The following is an 18,367-nucleotide window of genomic DNA, read 5'->3' as shown; positions in this document are numbered from 1 at the left end:
TCCTTTCTGGGGGAGATGAGCAGCCCTGGTCACCCGGTCCCGGTGACTGACACTCTATGAAGTCCCAGAGCTTGCTCCTGTTTGCACAAGCCAGCAGCAGGAGTCAAACCCCCACTTTCCCTGACTCCCAGCAGCCTGAGGAATCCCACCACGCCTTCGCCCACACGAGATCCCGGAATCTGTCACCGTCACAGATGGGACATGCAGGATCAGGACGTGTTGGCTGGTGTTAGAGGTTGTCAGCCTCCTCTCTAAAGGAGACCGCTCCCTTCCCAGCGCGGCTTTAGGGCATGAGAGGCAGGCAGGCATATCAAAGGACCTCGAGGAGGTCCCATATGGTTTGAGGTAGTCTGTGTTTCTGGAAGACTCTCCCGAAACGCGGGTCTGGGGGACGCTGGGGTTGGGCTCCCAGGAAGGGCCTGGGGGCAGGGCAGTCCGCAGCCCTCCGAGGAGAGGCTGGGCCGAGGGCCTGGCCTGGGGAGCGCAGTCCCAGGAGGGCCGGCCCAGCGCGGGGCGGGGGAGGAGCCTCCGCTGTGCTGGGAGCTGGAGGGGGCCCAGGAGGTGGGAGGGGGAGGAGATGGGGGCCGAGTCGTGGGAGGGAGCAGGGGGTACCGGGAAGAGGCTGACAGCCCGGCCAAGAGTCGGCCTGGGGAGGTCGGGAAGCGGCAGCGTAGGAGCGACCCCGAGGCCCGGGAACGGAGGTGAGCGGGGAGCGGCAGCGGCTGGACGGCAGGACGGGCGGGCAAAGGGCGCTGCTCCAAAGGGCGACATGTCAACTTGTCTGGAGCCCTGTCTTTCAGGCAACGCTCCGGGGAGCTTTTCACTGCGGGGGCCTCAGTTGGCTTTCTGGTCCTAAGACCACTCTCCCCCGCAGCGTCGTCGGGACCGTCCAGTCCTGAGGCGACCCCAGTCACAGGTTGTGGGGGCTGGGAGCGGGGTGGGGGTAAGGCCCCAGAAAAAAGGGCTGGGGAGGGAGGGTCTGCCCGAAGAAGAAGAAAGCCAAGGGTGGGACCAAGGCGAGCCCCCCATTTCCGGGGGTGGGGGCAGGTAGGGCTGATGGCAAGGGGCACTTTTAGCCCAGGAAGGGTTAAGTGTCCTCCAGTTCCCACCCGCTCTAGACCCCTCCCACGTGTTTACGTCCTCCCCAAAATATTTAGCCTCCTCCCAAAAATATTCAGCCTCCTCCCAAAAATATTCAGCCTCCCTGGCCTCTCTTTGGTGCTTGCCCCTGCCCCCCCTCCACCCCCAGTTGGGGTGCCAGAGGGTGAGGGTCAGGACCCCGGACCCCTTGGAGCCAGTAGTCTGGGGACAGCCAGCAGGAGAGGGGCATCAGAGAGGATGGGAGAGAAAATGGGCCCCCAAAGCGGGGCGAGCTGGAGTGGGCAGCAGCGCAGCTTCTCAAGCTCTTGCCTGAGGCCGAAGGCCAACTCAGCCCCGACCCAGGACTGCGCCAGACCCGGGCTGAGCTGGACCTGGAGAGTGGGGGAGGGTGGGAGGAGCAGGGGAATCCCAGGGGAATGGGAGAGGGACACTTCCTGCCCTCCGCCTCTGCCAGACGTGGCCCCCTAGCTGCAGGGCCAGGGAGCTGCCCCACCCCGACCCCCCAAGCTGGCCAAACCCTAACCCTAACCCTTTGCAGGATCAGGGTGACCAAGGTGAAGCCATGTGGCAGCTGCTGCTCCCGCTGGCCCTGTGGCTGGGCACCATGGGCTTGGGCAGGGCTGAGCTCACAGCGGCCCAGCTCCGTGGCCTGCAGGTGGCCCTGGAGGAGTTCCACAAGCACCCACCCGTGCAGTGGGCCTTCCGGGAGACTGGTGTGAACAGTGCCATGGACACGGTGAGCGGCACCCCAGGGAGGGGAGGGGGACGGGACCACTGCACGGGAGTCCAGCATGTTCCCCGGGAGCAAATGCAAAAGCGTTTGGGCCCTGTGAGCACCCAGCTCTCCGGAGAAAGGCCACGGCCCCAGCCACCCCCTGGGATGTGCTGTTTCAAGGTGGGACAGGTCACATCCAGGAAGTGCTCTGCGGCTCAGCTGGCTGCTGGCCTTCCTGTCTGTCGGCAGCCCTTCCTGGCCGGGACCTTTGTGAGGCTGGAATTTAAGCTCCAGCAGACCAGCTGCCGGAAGAGGGACTGGAAGAAAGCTGAGTGCAAGGTCAAGCCCAACGGGGTGAGTGAGGGCCAGGGTGTGTGACAGGGCGTGCGCTCCGTGAGAGTATGCAATTGGGGGTGGGTAGGAGATGCAGTGAGAATGAGGTTGGAGACCTCAGAGGGGGTGGCCTGGGTCTGAGCCCAGGGTCGTGATGGTTGCGGGTGGGCTGCGGGCCTGGACAGACCAGAGGAGGACGGTTGGGCTTCTCTCTGAGGACACACGTTCTTCAGACTGATCCTCCCTCCATCCAAGTTCCTCTCTCAGGCTTCAGGTCACGGGTGGAAGAAGCCCTGGTGAATTCCTCCCTTCCTGTGAGTTTTCAAGTAGAGATAGTCCGGCCTGGGCTGCTTCATACCAGGGCTTGATTCATCAGCCACGTTGGGAGCAAAATCACTGCCACGGGCTGACCCCTGGGCTGGGAGCGCAGCCATCTGGGTCCTTGTCCCAGCTCTGCCGCACCCGCCCTGGGGCTCTGCAGGTTATTTGCAGGCCTCAGTCCCCTCTATCTGTTAAGGGGGGTCTGGGTTACACTATTGGTTTCCAGACCTTTATACCAGGACCCTTGTGTTCAAATCAAATCTTATAAGAAAATGCAAACAGATGACAGCAGAGTGGCTCGGGTGGAAGTCCAGCGTGGAGAACCCACCTGGGACACACATACACACACACCCACACTCTCGTGCACTCTCCCAATCTCGATAGTTAGAAAACCGCAAGATGGTTTGACTTCGGCAGTTTCCCAGTGGGAGGGTGGTTGGTGCCTGGAACCAGCAGAACTGCCAATGGACTGTGACCCCACTGTAGGCTGCCCACAGCTTCCACCCTCATGGGGCCATAGGCCTCCCTTCATCACCTTCCTCCCTGGCCCCATGCCCCCCTCCCCAGAGAAAGCGGAAGTGCCTAGCCTGCATCAAGCTGAACTCTGAGGATAAAGTCCTGGGCCGGATGGTTCACTGCCCCATAGAGACTCAGGTCCAACGGGTAAGAGTGGGCAGAGGCGGGAGGGGGAGGCTTGGGGGGGGGCTGCGGGGGAGGTCCGGGTGCAGGGGTGTGGAGGTGTGAAAGGCAGCAGGAGAGAAGAGGATGAGGGTGGGAGGGGCGAGGAGGAGCTCTGGGCCGGGCCCAGACGTTCCCTAGGGAATGCGGATGAGCAGTGGACGCTGCCAGGCCTCCCCCTGGGCCGGCCTGAGCGGGCGCTGGTGCCCACAGGAGCCCGAGGAGCGCCAGGAAGCTCAGTGCAGCCGGGTGGAGCGGGCCGGCGAGGACCCCCACAGCTACTACTTCCCAGGACAATTTGCCTTCTTCAAAGCCTTGCCCCCCAGCTGAGGCCCCGCTGGTAGGTGGCCGGGGAGATCAGAGCAGGGATGGCAGGCCGGGGTGGGGCGTGGGGCCGGGATGGAGAGGAGTTGGAGCCAGGCTGCGGGAGGCAGGGAGGAGAGAGCCTGGGATGGAAGGAAGGCTGGGATGGGGCCCAAACAGCCCCTTCACACTCAATCTTAGTTTCTCTTCCCTCTCTAGAACTTCACCCGGCTTCCCGGAAGCTGCGGGAGGACACCAGTGAAGGCCGCCGGCCCGCCCCTCTCTGCGCCCAGGGAGGGCCACCACCATCATCACTGAGCTAATAAAGCTGCTCTGCTGAGAAAGCCTTCTCTCCTCCCACCCCCGCAGTCCCTCCCTCCCCAGCTCAGCCGGAGGAGGCCTGTGTGTGAGGAGGGGCCTGGAGGCTCCAACCTCATTGGGAGAAAGCAAAGCCCCGGGGGGGGGGGGGGGTAGGATACTTCCCTTGGACCACCCCCGCAAAGCCGCGTGCCCCTCCTCCTTCCCCAGGAAAGGCCAGCGGGAGCAAGGCCCCGGGCCTGCTTTCAGGGACTCACGCCTGGGAAGACCAAGCAGGGCCACGTGAAATGACAGGCAGCGAGGCAATTAACATCAGGAGTTTACTAGGGATCAAAGGCGCAGGGACGCAGGGGGGATGGATGGTGAAGGCCCCGCCGGGCTGTGGGGCAGAGCAATCACTTGGACGGGCGACTCTGGAAGGCAGGAAACCATGGCCTTCTCGCTGAGCTCTGCCGGAAGGCTGGCCATCCCCGTCTTAGGAAGAAGCAACTTCCTTCCACCAGGTCTCAGACTCACAGGGGCAGGAATGGCAGCAGCTGTGGACACAGGAGGCAAGGGGCCTCTTCCCGGGCACTCCGAGTAGGTGACAGGACAGCCTCGGATGGCGCCAGCTGCTTGAGGAGGGCCTGAGGCCCTGACACCTGCTACAGGCCTCCCGGGAGGTGTGTGCCTGATGCCTGTGGACGGAGGTGGGCACTTTTCCTTGTGGTGGAGTAGCGGAGGGGGCTGCTCTTAGGGACGGGGACGTAAGAGCACAGTCCCCTGCTTTGCCAGAGGCCAGCGTGATGAAACCATAACAACATGCACAGAGGCAGGAAGGGACCCATGGGCGGGAGGGGGGGGGTCACAATGTGCCAACCCCACAGCCACGTGCCAGGCTGCCCCGGGCCACGGCAGGGGGCGCAGTCAAAAGACAAAGGACGCAGTGGTGCCTGCAGGGCTGAGCGCCTGCTCTGCCCGAGCTAGGCTGTCACTAGCCTGGCGGTCCAGGTCTTGGCACTCCTGCAGTGTGTCCTGGAACTGCCGGCAGGCCTCCTCCAGGATGGAGCTGCTGCGTGGTGGCCAGGACTCCCAGTAGCCTGGCTCCACCCAGGGCTGGGCCTCCAGGGCTTGGGGCCCAGGGCTGGAGCTGGGACGCAAGGAGCTGTCCAGGTCCCGGCACAGCTGGTAGAAGTCACTGCCTCGGCCGCTCACACGCTCGCCGTCGATGACCTTGAGGCCCGGCAGCAGCTCCCGGACAGAGGCCCAGTAGGAGGGGCTGCCGCAGATTGGGTTGCTGAGCCGGGCCAAGGGGTCCCGCAGCCGCAGGCACTCGAGGCCCCGCAGGCCGGCCAGACACTGCAGCTGTCCGGGGCCAGCCAGCAGGTTGCCCGCGGCGTTGAGACGCTGCAGGTTCTCGCAGGCAGCCAGGGGCTCCAGCGCCGTTAGCCGGTTGTTGGCGACGTTGAGGACGGCCAGCTGGCGCAGGGAGGCCAGCGGGCCCAGCTGGGTGAGTGCGTTACCCGACAGGTCCAGCCACTCGAGGCCCAGGCACTCGCCCAGGCAGCCCAGGTCCACCAGCCCCAGGCCCTGCAGCTTCAGCAGCAGGATGGACTCCAGGGCGAACTCGCCCGAGCGCGACTTGAGCAGTTGGGGCGTGACGCGCACCCCGTCGGCCTCTCCAGGCTTCTCGCCCCGAGGCTCCATGAGACGTGGGGGACTGGTGGCTGGCAGTTCCGTCACAGGGTTGTGGGTGCTGGTGGTGGTCAGCGGGCTGCTCGCCTCAAGGGGTTGGCCCTCAACTCTGCCTGGGCCCGTGCCCAACGCCTGTTTCCGACACCCCCTCGAAGGCTGGTGGGTCCCTAAGGAGAGACAATCAAACAGTAAGCGGGCCTCCGAACACCTCTGGGAGCCCCCAGCCTCTACCGCCATGGCCAGAAACCTAGATGCCCGGCAGGACCTGAGGACTCAAGTCCAAGAGCCCGCTGAGGGGGTGGGCTGAGGGGGCCTGACTTGGGGGTCACACAGGATGGCACTCAGGCCCTGTGTCGCCAGTTCTCCCCATTTTCCTTCTCTGCACCGGGGACACCTCTTTACTTTCCTTTCTCAGTAGCTGCCCGTGATTATCCATTGTCATTCTGAAGTGTTTCTTTTCTTCTTTTTTTTTTTTTGTCTTTTGTCTTTCTAGGGCCTTATCCAAGGCACATAGAAGTTCCCAGGCTAGGGGTCTAATGGGGGCTGCAGCTGCCGGCCTACACCACAGCCACAGCAATGCAGGATCTGAGCCACATCTCTGTGGCCTACACCACAGCTCAGGACAACGCTGGATCCTTAACCCACTGAGCAGGGCCGGGGATCGAACCCGCAGCCTCATGGTTCCTAGTCGGATTCATTTCCGCTGCGCCATGACAGGAACTCCTGAGGTGTTTCTTTTAACCCCTTAAAGTTATCTGAGTAGACAACAGGTGGCCATCACTGCCAGTCCTTCTGTTCCTCCCTGGGAGAGCCATGTGTTTGCCGGTGTGAATGAGAGCACCTGGCCTTGCTTTATGCATCATATACGTCCCTGACTCAGTCTCTTTTAATACCAGCAATGAATTCAAGATGGTTTCCGGGTTCCATGGGCCAACCTGTAACCTCTGGTGGTAGCTCAGCCTTCGGTCCCAGATGAGGAAACTGAGGTTGAGGGAGGGGAGAGTGGAGGCTCAGGGAGTAAGTGGCAGCACTGCCAGGCCCGACCCCAAGCCCTGGCTGCCCAAACTCTCTTCACTTTGGCATCCACAGAACCGCATCCGTAACTGTGTGCCCGACAGCACAGCTCCAGCCACAAACATGACGTCATTTCCCAAGCGGGCAAAGGGAGGCTGGGGAAGGTAGGCCGAGCGGTCAAGGGAGGCATCCTGGGGGAGGAGCAGGGTGGCACTTATCGTGGCTCCAGAAAGGCAGGGGAGGGAGGGGACTTTCAAGTCACTAGTAGCTGTGGGACGGCAGAAACCCGGGTGCTAGTGCAAGACAGGAGCACAAGAGAGGAGGCCGGGGGGCAGGTGGGGGGTGTGGCGATGCCGAGCACCGAGGGGTCAGCGTTTAGGCAGAGAGGAAAACAAGCAGGGATCTCTGCTCCAAGTGGCAGCTCCCCAAACCCACAGACTCTGGCCAGGCGCAAGCCAGGCGGAGTGACGCCTGCAGAGAATCAAGGGGCCATTCACTCCCGCTGTTTACAAAACCTGGGGCCCCAGCAATCGGCCTGTTTCCATAGCAACACTTCTCATTCCCCCTCCAAGGAAACCAGACCCAGAACTCCCCCCCACCAACCCTCACCCCCCACTAGGGAGTTGGGGAGGCTGCTAACACATCTGACCCTCAGCTACCATCTGAGAAGAGGGTCCCAGGTCATTACCCGGCCCCCCTGGTCAGCAGCAGTCGGGCTCCTTCATTTCTAGCAGTTTCCTTCCAAGAGGTGTGGGACGTGCTAGGAAGCCTGCCCTACTCCCTGCAGAACCAGCTGCTGGGGTCTGTAAGCAGCAGAGGAAGGGATGCGGTCACCTCTGCATCTAGCTGACCTCTCTGGCCCACAGGGCGGGGGGCATATGGGCACTGGGCACGAGAAACTGGCCATAAAAGCACCAACAAGAAACAATGACCCTGCTGAGGGCAAGAAGTGACGGAGACGGGGGAGGGCAGACCAGAACAACTGCTGGGAACCTGGCCACGCGGCCGGAGGCAGAGCTCCTGCCTCAAACACATGGGTGCACGTGGACAGGTGACCTCTGCTCTGCTCCCGGCCACAGCTCACCTCCAATCTCCTCACCTCGACTTGGGAGGTGCCCACACACCTGTGCAAACCCAGCTCGTGCGGAGGCCGGCAGCAGACAGCAGGCCCCGTGTGACGAAAATGGCTTATCCACATTCTACCACCTCAAGGTCACTCTAAACCCCGGAGCCATCCAGGTCTGTTACAGAAATGAGCAAACAGAGGCTGTTGGCCCAAGTGTCTTGAAAAGGACTTGGCTACACAGGTGAGCATGGGACTGAGACACAAGCGGCACTCCAATCTCAGGAGGGTGGCCCATCTTCCTCCCTCGCTCAGAGCCAGCCTTTCCGCGTCTCAGTTTACCTAAGTAGGAAACAGGCCAGAAAATGCTCAGACAGGCCCTGAGTCAGCCAGAGCAGGTGGCACCAAGGCCAGGGGAGCAGCCTCAGGCAGACAGTCTCCTGGGGCTGGGCTGCGTCTCTGCCAAAAGGGCCGCTCTGTGCGTCCGCCTCCTCCACCAGGAGAGGATAGTAGCCCCCCCCCCCCCCACACACACACACAAGCTGTGACAACCAAAACAAAGTGCCTGGATTGAGAGCCACTGCTCCAGAGCCCAAGCACCCAAGTTTGGGACCGTCCAGTGTCTTAGTGTCCTGCTTTCGCAGCCCCACCCCCCTCACATGCTACTCCCACCCCAGTCCAGTGATGCCAAACAGCAAGGGCACGGTGCCTCTCCTGAGAGAACAGCTCGAAGGATGGCGGTGCCAAGGAATACACAGCCCCAGGACCACCCTAGGGCACGTCTCATCCCTGCCCCCACCTGACCTACTTACTGCTCCCCAGGTAGGAGGGTGGACAGGCCGCCCCAGTTCGGAGATACTCTCAGGCGGTTTTCCCTAAAGTTGGAGCAGCACTCGCAACCTAAGGGAGGGAGGCGGAGAGAGGGCAGGGCCCCGATGCACTTGACACAGTGGGGACCTCAAGGAGTGGCCCCAGTCCAGCCCCTCCCCAGAGCCGTGCGCACACCCCTCCCACGGCTCGGGGAGAAGGTGCCCCCAGAGCCGTCTGGAGGCTACAGACCTCACTTCAAATCATGCTGCTCCAACCACTGAAGGCGATCTGTACAGTTTTATTCACGCCACTGTTACACTGCTAAACTGAAAACACAGGCTGCCAGGTAGGGCAGGGGTGCAAACTCACCCTGAGTAAAAGAAGACGGAGAATTTTTTCCTGCTCCCTTACAGTCTCAGTAACTTCCCAATGTCCTACCGTGAGTTAGTCACAGTTGCCCAGGCGAAGCGAGGGGACAGGCCTCCAGGCTCACCCCCAGGGCCAGGGTGCAAGCTGGGCGGTGCTGCTCCCTGCCTCTGCCCACCTTCCCTCCCCGAGCCCGTGACCCAGTGACCCAGCACCTCAGGAGGGCTCGCCCCTCCTTCTGCCAGCCCAGGACCCTCCGGCCCTGCACACGGCCCTGAGGAACTCAGGGCAGCTGCCCACCAGGGTACCCTCCCTGCCTTCTTCCTGAGGCCGTCTGCAAGCCCCAGGTCTCCCGGGGTCTAGAGAACCCTGCAGGTGGGAAGGACGGTGTGAGGAGGGGAAGGCCCCTCCGCCTCAACCCCAGGCCGAGGAGCAGCAGCCCAGCCTCGAGGACCCTCGGGCACTCTGGGGTCCCCAGGGAGGAACGGTCCTGAGGCCACTGTCCGCACAGCACCTCCATCTTACAACAGCTACCTGCCTCAGGGTCTCCTCCTTTTCCCAGGAGGAGCATCCTCGGCTCAGCCAGGCTCTAGGTGGCTGAAGATGTTCCCTGTGGCACCCCCCGCCCCCCCCCGCCCCCGGGGCCCCTGGTCGCTCTCTGAGGAAGCAGGCCCTGAGGGCAGGGCCTGCACCCTGACGCACACAGGTACACTGCAAGTGAGGCATGCAGGGCCCCTTACATCCCCCAAGACACGTATTTTTTTGGCAATGCCCGCAGCACGCCGAAGCCCCCAGGCCAAGGACCAAACCCTCCCATAGCAGAATCCTTACTACTTGGCCACTGGGGGCTCCCACCGCCCACCAGCGCTGTAAAGGAGCACTGCGGTCTGCAAACTGAGTAGCACAACTCAGAGCCACCTACTGACAAAGCCAACCTTTCCACACGCACACCGCTGGCCACAAATCAAGGGGTGAGCAGATGCAAAGTGACAGCTCCCTGGAAACAAAACAGCCACCTGTCCGAAACCAAGAAACATGCTTTTCAAACAGGTTTAAGGTTCTGGCCAACCCTCTGCCCTCTCCTTCCAGTTGCTGCAGGCTCCCACGGGCAGCCCCTTGGGCGTCACCCGCTGGTGGGCTCCCCCTCAGCCAGGTCTCCACTGGGGAAGACCAGGGGCGGTGGGGTGTAGCTGGGGAAGTGCTCCAGGTTGGTCTTCAAGAAGAGAAGGTGCTCGACCGTCTCCACTGGGAGCGAGGCGCCGTGCTCCACGATGGCGGGGCTGTCCAGGGAGGCAAAGACGCTAGCAGAGAAGGCACCCGTGGCGGGGCAGGACAGATAGATGGTGGCCAGTCTCGCCAGGGCTGGCCAGACTGCCCGCCTCTTTGCCCAGTAAGCCAGGGGGTCCTCCTGAGCGCCCACCGTCTCGTTCTCACGCAGGTACTTCTTAACGATGATGCTGGCCAGGTGGTTTTCCGTGGACAGGGAGGCACCGCTGCTCTCAGAGGCCAGCAGCCCGGCACTCTCCAGCTGCTCCAGCAAGCTCCTCTCCCTCTGGGCCAGCAGCAAGGACCCAGAGGGACTGCTCCTCCGCACCGGCTCCTCCTGGCCCTTGCCGCCAGTCCCGGGGCTCCTGCTCCCTCTGCCACTCAAGGTGGCGCCCGCACGCCCAGCCCTGGGGCCCAGCAGGGAAGGGGAGGGTGGCGTGGAGTCCTCGGACACCATGATCTCCTTGACCTTGCACACTAGAACCTGCTTCCAGTGGTCAATGTCAGCCCCCGCGGGCAGGATGGCCTCAATCCTCCCCTTGAAGCGGGGGTCCAGGAGCGTGGCCAGCACCAGCTCCTCGCGGTGGAAGAGCTCAGTGAGCTGGAGGTCTGTGGCGAGCTGCAGGGCCAGGCCCTCAGCCAGCCGCACAGCCGCGCCCACCTCCCCGGCGCTCTGCCCCTCAAAGTGCCCGCGAAGCTGCTCCAGGAAGATGTGCAGGTAGCGCAGCTGGGGCAGCACCAGGCTCAGAGTGGCCTGCGCAGCACTCGCCTCGCGGACCACCATCTGGAAGGGCTGCAGGAGCTTGACTAGGCTGTCTGCCAGGCTCCAGAAGGTGGCCGACAGGGCCGTTCCCGCCTTCCCCGGCTGGTGCTTCTCCTCATACTCCCGCAGCGGCCGCTGCTGCTCCACCAGCCACTCCATCAAGCGGTAGGCAGACACCCAGTGGTCCGAGAGCTCCCCGAAGGGCTGGCGGGCCGGGACACCGCACTGCCGCTGCAGCTGGGAGAGGAGCCGCCGGGCCTCTGCGGAGCCTTGGAAGTGGCCGCAGATGGCCCTGGCAGTGCCCAGGATGATCTGGATGCTATGATGGTGACACAGGAAGTTTCTCACCAGGGAGTTGAGGCAGTGGGCAAAGCAAGGGATGTGGGCGTAGCCCTCCATCCGGACCGCCTGCTCCAGACTGGGGCAGCCTCCCGACACCAGGAAGCCTGGTTGCAGGGAGCCACGGCCAAGCCACAGGCTGAGCTGCTCCCGCAGCTCCCGCTGCCTGTCCTCTGCAGTGCTGTCCAGCGGCAGGCCTTGGACCCAGAGCAAGGCCTGCTTCCTCGGGCTCCCTGGCTGCGTCGCCCCCCAGTGGGCAGTGACAGCCACATAGTCCACCACCGTGTCCCGGGCTGCCATGGAAACAGTGAGGTGGACCCGGCGGCCCTCGGCCCACCGCATCTCCTGCCACACCTGCTCGCCCATTGCCTCATGGAGCAGAGGCAAGGCCTCGTCGGAAAAGAAGGCTGGAGACGGCAGGCGGTAGCAAGGGTCCATCCGGGCCACGAACCTTCTGAAAGGTGGGGACGAAACAAAGGAGAGCGGCAGGGCCAGGCTGCAGAGTAACTCGGCAATGCTGCGGTTCCAGGCCTGTGCGCGGGGTTGGTTGGGGGCATATATGCCATCTCGGTCCTCCCCGCCCGCCGTGGGGGGGGACACAGGGTTCCCTCTGGTGGGAGCAGGCAGGGGAGACCAAGCCTGTACCAGCGGCTCAGGCCCGCCCAGGGCCACCCACCTGTCACCATCTTCCAGGGGTGAGGCATTCGGGTGGCACTGTGGCGAGAGGAGCCCCCCGGGGGCAGGGCTGGCGGCCCCCGCGGGCAGGCCTCTCAGCTTCTTCGTGGGCAACCCTCCCTGCTCCTCCCCAGGGCCAGCCTCCATGGTCTCCCTCCCCACCTCCAGCCCGTGCTTCTTTGCCAAGTGACAGACCAGACCTGAGGGTTGGGGCTGCCCCTTGACTTTGCCCTGTTTGATGCTCGAGTGACACAGGGTGCAGGGAACAGGGCAGACGTTCCTGCAGTTGGTGGTAGACAAGTGCCTTGTGTCGGGCGTGGGCCTCTGATCCAGGGCGTCCAGGGCGCCAGGGGATGGCCTGGGAGCCCAGCCCTCGGCCTCTGCCTGCATGGCTCTCATACACAGTGGCTTCTGGAGGCTTGGCTGGGGAAACTCCTCACCCCCGCCAGGAAGCAAGTGCCTCTTCTTCCACTTCTTGAGGTGATGCACCTCTCTGGCCAGATGGGCTATGAGGATGTCGGCCGGCCTGGCCACCTCATTCTCACCAAACTGGCCCATCTCTGGTCCGTCTGGCCTGGCTGCCTTGCCCGGCCTGGCTGTCCCGCCCGGCACCTGCTTAGAGGAGGCCTGGCCAGAGCTGAGCACCGGGTGCCTTGACTTCCTTCCCGCCGGCTCCCCCACCTCTCGCCGTCCACGGGCCTTTTGCTTGGACCCCTTCTTCTCGGGCTGCACAGGAGGCTCCTTCCCAGGCACAGATTGAAGGCCACGGCGTCCAGAGTGTCTCTTTGCCTTTTTCTGCCCACGGCGGGCGTGGCAATGTGCGCAGGCGGCAGCCGGGCCAAGACCAGGCCTCTCCAGGGAGCAGGCTCCTCTCTTCTCACCATGGACATGCAGGCTCAGGGACCCTTCCTCCTGCTCCCCCAGGAAAGCCTGGTCAGGGGCGGGGCACAAGGAGCCGCCAGGGAGGGGGCGGGGCCTCTTTCTCTGCAGGGACAGGTCCCTCCCCCTCCGCTTTTGGGAGATGGAGGGTCCAGCCTTCCTGAAGCCACTGCTAGTCTGTTCCCCTGCGTCTGCAAACTCAAGTTTGACCTCGGTCTCTGGCAGGTGCCCCGCGGCACCCCAGCCAAGTCCACAGGGGGTGTTGGTAGCTCTGGTGTTGAACTTGGAGCTGGGAGAAGGCAGGGGAGCAGCCGGGCTCCTGGCTCTGGTCACGGAGGGGTCAGCACACACAGGGGCCTCTCGCCCTGTAGATCCTGAGGGTGTCTGTTTCTTGGGGGTCTTTCTGACTTTTTCTACTTCTGACATGCTTGGGAGCTTGGGACAATGAGAAGTCGGGCCCGGGCTGTAAGGCAAGATGAAAAGAACGGCTCTCAGCCAGCTGCCTGCCCGACATGGGGATCTCAGAGGGGAAAAGGAGGCCAGAGAGGAAAGAGGAGAGGAGAGGACGTGAGGCGCAGTGACTGTGGGAAATCAATCCCAGGACAAAACTCTCCAGGGCCCAAGCTCCGTGCTGAAGCCTGGCGTTCACTCCTCCAGACCGAGCGGGGTAGCCCTGGACCGGAAGCCCCGGCCCTCTGCACACGAGTGGTTTCTGTGTCCATCTGTGCTCCACACTAACTGATGTTTCTCTTTTCTCTCGATGTTTATCCAGAACCTAGCAGGCCCTCGGCAATTTTCCTGTGTGACGATACAGCATGAAACAGGCGAGGCCCCTGCATGCACACAGCCCCCAGGCTAGCAGCAGACACAGACAGGAATAAAAAAATACACTCAGGACAAGGAAAATGAGAGCACGCCCTGCACCCGGGGGCAGGGACACGACTGACGCACCAAGAGGTCTCCCCTGGAAGAGCCGCGGGGCCAGGCGCTGTCAGCCTGGCCAGCAGGGAGTAGGGGTGGCTGGTGTCTGCCCTGTGCTCCTTGGCTTGGCACCTGCAGGGCCCCCTAAAGAGGTCATGTCGCTCAGTAGTGGGGAGCGATGCAGTCTGAGGCTTCCTAAGCCTCTGTCAGAGCCACCAGATGGAGCAGCGCCTGATGCCAGGGACTCAAGCCCCCAGCATTCCCCCCCCCCTTCGAAGCCTACTCCTCTCTGGCCCGGCCCCTACTGCCCTGCTCTGCCCTTGTCAAGGCCAATGGAGACCCTGGGGCATGCCTCAGCACACTGGCAGCACCTGCCCCCATCCTCCATCTGCAACACTGTTGCTGGCGGCTCTGGGCATGTTTTTCAGCTTTCCTGTGACCTGTGACTCCTCTTTAGTCTCTGTTCTGGTCCCTCATCCTCTGCCTGCCCCTTCTTGGTGTCCCCTGGGTTCCTGGTTTCTGGGCCTCATCTTACCCTCTCCATCCCCTCCACGGTCAGGGCCTCATTTACCTGCTGACCACTGCCAGCCCCTCTCGGCTGCCAACTCCCTCTCAAGCCTCTCCTCACCTGCTCTGCCTACAGTCGCGTTGTGCTAGGTAAGTGGGACGCCTCTTCACCCAGATGCTCAGACCCAAACCCAGGCACAACCCTCACTCAACTCCTTCCCCTTGTTCACTTTCCTGGAGACGAAGTCAAATTCAGGGCCCTCAAAAGATAAGAGACATGAAGAAATCAAGAGAAACCCAGAAGAGAAACATGCGGAAAGAAGGAAATGAGAGGGAAGGAAAAGCCCACGGAGCGAGGACGTCTCCCCAGGCAAGAGAGACTGGAAGAGGATCAGGCAGCTCCCAACCCGTCGAGGAGAAGGAGCGCGTGTCCCCTCAGGCCAGAGCAAGACATGGCTTAAACAAGGAGATTTAAACCAGAGCGTTCTGACCCTGAGTGACATTACACATCGGAAGGGTCACCAGGGATGCAGGACAGCCTCCACTGGTGGCAGGCCCAGCTGGAGGCTCAAGGGAGACTTAGGAAGGCGGGCGGACACTGCGGAGCCCCTTCCAGCTGGAGCGGCCTCAGCAGAACCAAGAGGTAATCAGTCAGCCACCACCAAACCGGGTGTCTGAGGCCCACAGGAGGAGGGGCTGGACCAAACAAAGTGCAAGACACTGTCCTGGCCTGAGGAAGGGCTCTAGGCTTCAAACCACAAAGGACTCACCTCTGCTCTGACTCTGACTGAAGAAACAGAAACCCAGGGTGGCCACGTGCAGGTCAGCGGCACAGCAGAGCACCAGCGCTGGTGCCAGGCCTCCAGAGGCAGGTGGAAGGCTTCATGGCTCCCAAGAACTGAAACCAGGCCCGTCCAACCTGCTCACTGGCGGGGCAGAGGAACAGAAAGCACATGGGAGTTAGGCTGCAACCTGGGTCGCACCAAAAGCCTTTGCCCGAGGACCGCTGGTTCATCCCAGGGCACTAGTCCTGTTCTGCTCCCTAGTTAGCCTTGTGCCACTGGCCTGTCCGCATCCTACAGGGACACTTGATCCAACTGACCATATAACAAAAATTCATCAAATACCTACCACGAGCCATCACTGTGCCCTAAAGATACAAGCACAGGACAGTAACTGCCCGGCTGGCACACAGGGCTTAGGATAAGACAACTTGGAAATGGCTGCTGGCACCAGGGCAAGTCCAGCAGGGCAAGTGTCATGGAGCCAGGCCTCAGGCAGACCTGGAGGCAAATCTTGTCTATGGCACAGAGTTTAGACTGTCATAAGGGCCCCTTACCTCAGGCTGCTGCTTCAGGAACCTTAGCTCCTGAAAGGTCCCCAGGCATGCCTGGAATCTCGGGCAATTCCTGGCTCCCACGGTAAGGTCCCCCCTTCCTCTTCACCGATGCACATCAGGATGACAGCGAGGTGGACACGGTGCAGAGCCAGCCCTGGATGTACTGGAATCTAAAATGTAAAATTTAACAAGAAAATCAGCCACAAACTCCAGGACTTTGGTTATTAGTAAGAAGCTGTTTGTGCCACCTCTTTAACAGATGACACACACCTTTGAGGACAATGACAAGGCAGAGACACTGGGGCTGCACCCCTGGAGCCACAGTGGAGCCACACGAGGCAGACACAGCCTGGGCAGCGGATGGTGAGGAGGGACAGCCAGCCAGGCCGTGGGACCGGGCAGTCTGGAGAGCTGTGCAGGAGGCAGATGGTGCTGGGGCTGCGCCATGGAGAAGGGCTCCAGACGGGCTCCCACCTAACGTGTTCGTTTCAGAGACAGCGATTTTGAGGTTATTCTGGAACAAATCTTCAGGAATAGGTGTGACAGGTACAGACAGAGGCAGGGGACAGAAGTTTGAGCTAAAGATACAGATCCCTGTGAACGTCTCCAGAGAAACTGAGGGCACCCGCCTGAGGGAGAAGAGAGTGGAGCGTGGTGTCCAGACAGCACGGCTGCTGTGGGGAGGACAGAGGACAGGCAGACTCCACGGATGGCTGACAGGCAGAGGACAGGGACCCAGAAAGACTTAGGCCATGTTGGGGAAGCCAAGGGAAGGCTTTTCAGGAAGGACAGACAACCCTACTTCAGCAGATGATGCAGATGGAAGCAGGAGCTACGCGACAAGAAGCAGGGGGTTCGGACACCTGTAATGGCAAAGGGTCACACTGTGGGACAGGAGGGAACAGGCTTGGCTCAGTCTCAACATGGAGAAAAGGTGCGGTGGGCCAAGAGGGAGGACTGATGGCAGAAGCTTCCTAGAGAGAGGCCCCAGGGCACGGGGGTGGGGGTGGGGGGCTCATCCTTGGAAAAGAGGAAGAATCTTTTTTTTCTTTCTTTCTGATAAAGCAAAGGAGGACAGCCACGGTGGCAAGCAAGTCCTTGAGTGTGGGCAGGGGGTGGGCCCAAGGCAGTTACGTCCAGGAGCCTATAGATTCCCAAGGCAGAGCAAGAAGAGGCAGCAACTTGCTGGCTGAGCCTGAGACGGGGGCGGGGGGGGGGGGGGGGGGGGGGCTCAGCACTGCCGTGGCTCCGCAGATTAGATTTCCTTCAAACTACTTTTGCCAGGCCTTTTCCCAAGCACATGTCCAGAAGCGAAGGGGCCACTTTTCTAGTTCTCTTGGGCCTGCCTCACCCCCAGGGCCCCATGCGGAGCTCAGCCCACCCTGGGCATTCCAGAACTATGCCAGACCTTTCTCTGGAGTTTTCACTCTGCCCAGGTCTACCAGCCCCCTTGTCTCTCAGCCCTGGGAAGGCGGGGGAAGTGTCTGTCTACCCCTCAGATCCCAGGGGACTTCAAAGTACTTGATGGGCCCTCAAGACCTGGGCTTCTCAAGTCTCCTGTCCCTGCCCCCATGGAGAGAAGGAAGGTGCTGAGAAAAAGGATGCAAGGACAGCAGTGAGTGGAAAGAAGGGAGTAGAGCGAATCACTACACATGCAAATTTGGATATTTGCAAATCCTAAGGGAGATGTTTTTGAATAATCAGGTAACATTAGATTTCACATTATGCAAAAGTGACATGAGACATTTTAAACTACACCCCAGCGGAACCCTTAGCTCTTTTCTGAGAGGTGCTCCCCATAATGGACTGAGAGCCTGAAATCCGGAGCCAGTCTATGTGAGTTTAAATCCTGGCTGCTACCCACCAGCTGTGATCGTGCCCTAGTGTCTCGGTTTTCTCGTTTATACAACAGAGATAACGGCACCCACCTCACCGGCTTGAGGAGGATTAGGGGAGTTAATGCACGCATATTAACAGTGTCTGAGGGTAGTTCTTGGCACAGGGTGATGGGTATGAATCGCTGTCCAGCAGGTTCTGGCCTCACCGGTGGTTTCAGGCGCGGGGCTCTAGGCTAGGAGGGGGAACACCTCGACAGCTCAGGGCAAGCCGCCTCCGCCGCCCCCCACCCTCCCGGGTCAGGTCTGTGAAGTGAAACCACAACGCCCCACCCCGGCTTACTTCGAGCCGGGGAGACCTCAAGGCTCCCACCGCAGCCGACCGCGCCCCAGTGGCGGGTAGGAAGGAGCCGCCTCCTGCCGCCCGCTCCCACCCCCGCACCTCAGCTGGACCTACCAGGAGGCACCAAGGGCCCCACAGAGCCTGGGCGGAGAGCAGTCCAAGTTCCGGGGCGCAAGGAGTCCTTCCGGGAGCGAAAGCCCGACGAGGCCCCGCGTCCCCCTCCGTCCAGCGGTTGGTATGTTTCTCTAGCCGGCGGGCAACACCCAGTGCGCAGGCGTCCGCGGCCGGAAGAGGCGGGGTCACGTGGCCTCCTCCCCCGGAAGCTGCGCGCCTCTCTCAGTTCGCGCGAGATGCTTCCGCACTAGTTTTAATAGTGCAGGTTTAGCGGTTTGGCTTGGGGAGAATCGTAGGGGCTGTGGGCCTACGGTGAGCTAGTTTAGCCTTCCTCCTCCACTGGTCGATCCCCGACGCCTCTTCCACCCTGGGCTCTCTGTGCCGCGGGACTTGGCCCGAGTGCACCTGGGACTAGTGCGCGCATGCGGATAGAAGGGACCACAGTAACGATGATGATCCATGTGTCGGAGTCTTTAACCGCCGTGAAGGTTCACCCAGCATTTCATGACAACCATCCGGGGTGTCTCCTAGGGAAAATGCTGGGATATTGACTATGGCTACTAACAGACGTGGCTACTCTCGTCTATTATCAGTTTTGATCAGTGCTCAAAAGTCATTTTCTTTTTTTTCTTTTTTTTTTAGTCTGGCCGCGCTCATGGCATGTGGAAAGTTCCTGGACCAGGGATTAAA

At 61.6% G+C, this 18,367-nt stretch overlaps 2 protein-coding genes across 8 annotated transcripts; one reads left to right on the top strand and one right to left on the bottom strand.

The window, feature by feature from the left end:
- Positions 1-572: 572 nt before the first annotated feature.
- Positions 573-3,795, top strand: RARRES2 (retinoic acid receptor responder 2). Of its 2 annotated transcripts, XM_047762963.1 has the most exons (7): positions 591-701; positions 875-916; positions 1,640-1,837; positions 2,066-2,170; positions 3,038-3,133; positions 3,362-3,488; positions 3,671-3,795. In XM_047762963.1, exons 3-6 carry the CDS (start codon positions 1,664-1,666, stop codon positions 3,476-3,478), a joined length of 492 nt encoding a protein of 163 aa, XP_047618919.1. In that variant the 5' UTR covers positions 591-701; positions 875-916; positions 1,640-1,663; the 3' UTR covers positions 3,479-3,488; positions 3,671-3,795. The 2 variants fall into 2 exon arrangements, with proteins under 2 accessions (XP_047618918.1, XP_047618919.1); XM_047762962.1 differs by lacking the exon at positions 875-916 and having other exon boundaries at positions 573-701.
- Positions 3,796-4,071: 276 nt separating this feature from the next.
- LRRC61 (leucine rich repeat containing 61) lies at positions 4,072-17,866 on the bottom strand. 6 transcript variants are annotated; one of them, XM_047762959.1, is made up of 5 exons: positions 17,678-17,860; positions 15,386-15,555; positions 14,817-14,972; positions 11,940-13,081; positions 4,072-5,610 (listed from the first exon to the last, which is right to left on the bottom strand). In XM_047762959.1, the coding sequence occupies exons 4-5, from the start codon at positions 13,042-13,044 to the stop codon at positions 4,676-4,678; spliced, it is 2,040 nt and encodes a 679-aa protein (XP_047618915.1). In that variant the 5' UTR covers positions 13,045-13,081; positions 14,817-14,972; positions 15,386-15,555; positions 17,678-17,860; the 3' UTR covers positions 4,072-4,675. The 6 variants fall into 6 exon arrangements, with proteins under 6 accessions (XP_047618915.1, XP_047618916.1, XP_047618917.1 ...); XM_047762960.1 differs by lacking the exon at positions 11,940-13,081 and having other exon boundaries at positions 17,678-17,854; XM_047762955.1 differs by lacking the exon at positions 4,072-5,610 and having other exon boundaries at positions 8,609-13,081; positions 17,678-17,864.
- Positions 17,867-18,367: the final 501 nt, after the last annotated feature.

This window comes from Phacochoerus africanus, chromosome 16, assembly GCF_016906955.1.
Source record: "Phacochoerus africanus isolate WHEZ1 chromosome 16, ROS_Pafr_v1, whole genome shotgun sequence".
NCBI classification, from domain to species: domain Eukaryota; kingdom Metazoa; phylum Chordata; class Mammalia; order Artiodactyla; family Suidae; genus Phacochoerus; species Phacochoerus africanus.
The sequence above is the reverse complement of the archived record's forward strand: the minus strand, read 5'-3'. Positions and strand labels throughout refer to the sequence as shown.

Coding starts and splice junctions, on each gene's coding strand:
- RARRES2 (XM_047762962.1), top strand. CDS start 1,664: ATGTGGCAGCTGCTGCTCCCGCTGGCCCTGTGGCTGGGCACCATGGGC. Junction 1,838..2,065: donor TGAACAGTGCCATGGACACG/GTGAGCGGCACC, acceptor GTCTGTCGGCAG/CCCTTCCTGGCCGGGACCTT. Junction 3,134..3,361: donor TAGAGACTCAGGTCCAACGG/GTAAGAGTGGGC, acceptor TGGTGCCCACAG/GAGCCCGAGGAGCGCCAGGA.
- LRRC61 (XM_047762957.1), bottom strand. CDS start 13,044: ATGTCAGAAGTAGAAAAAGTCAGAAAGACCCCCAAGAAACAGACACCC.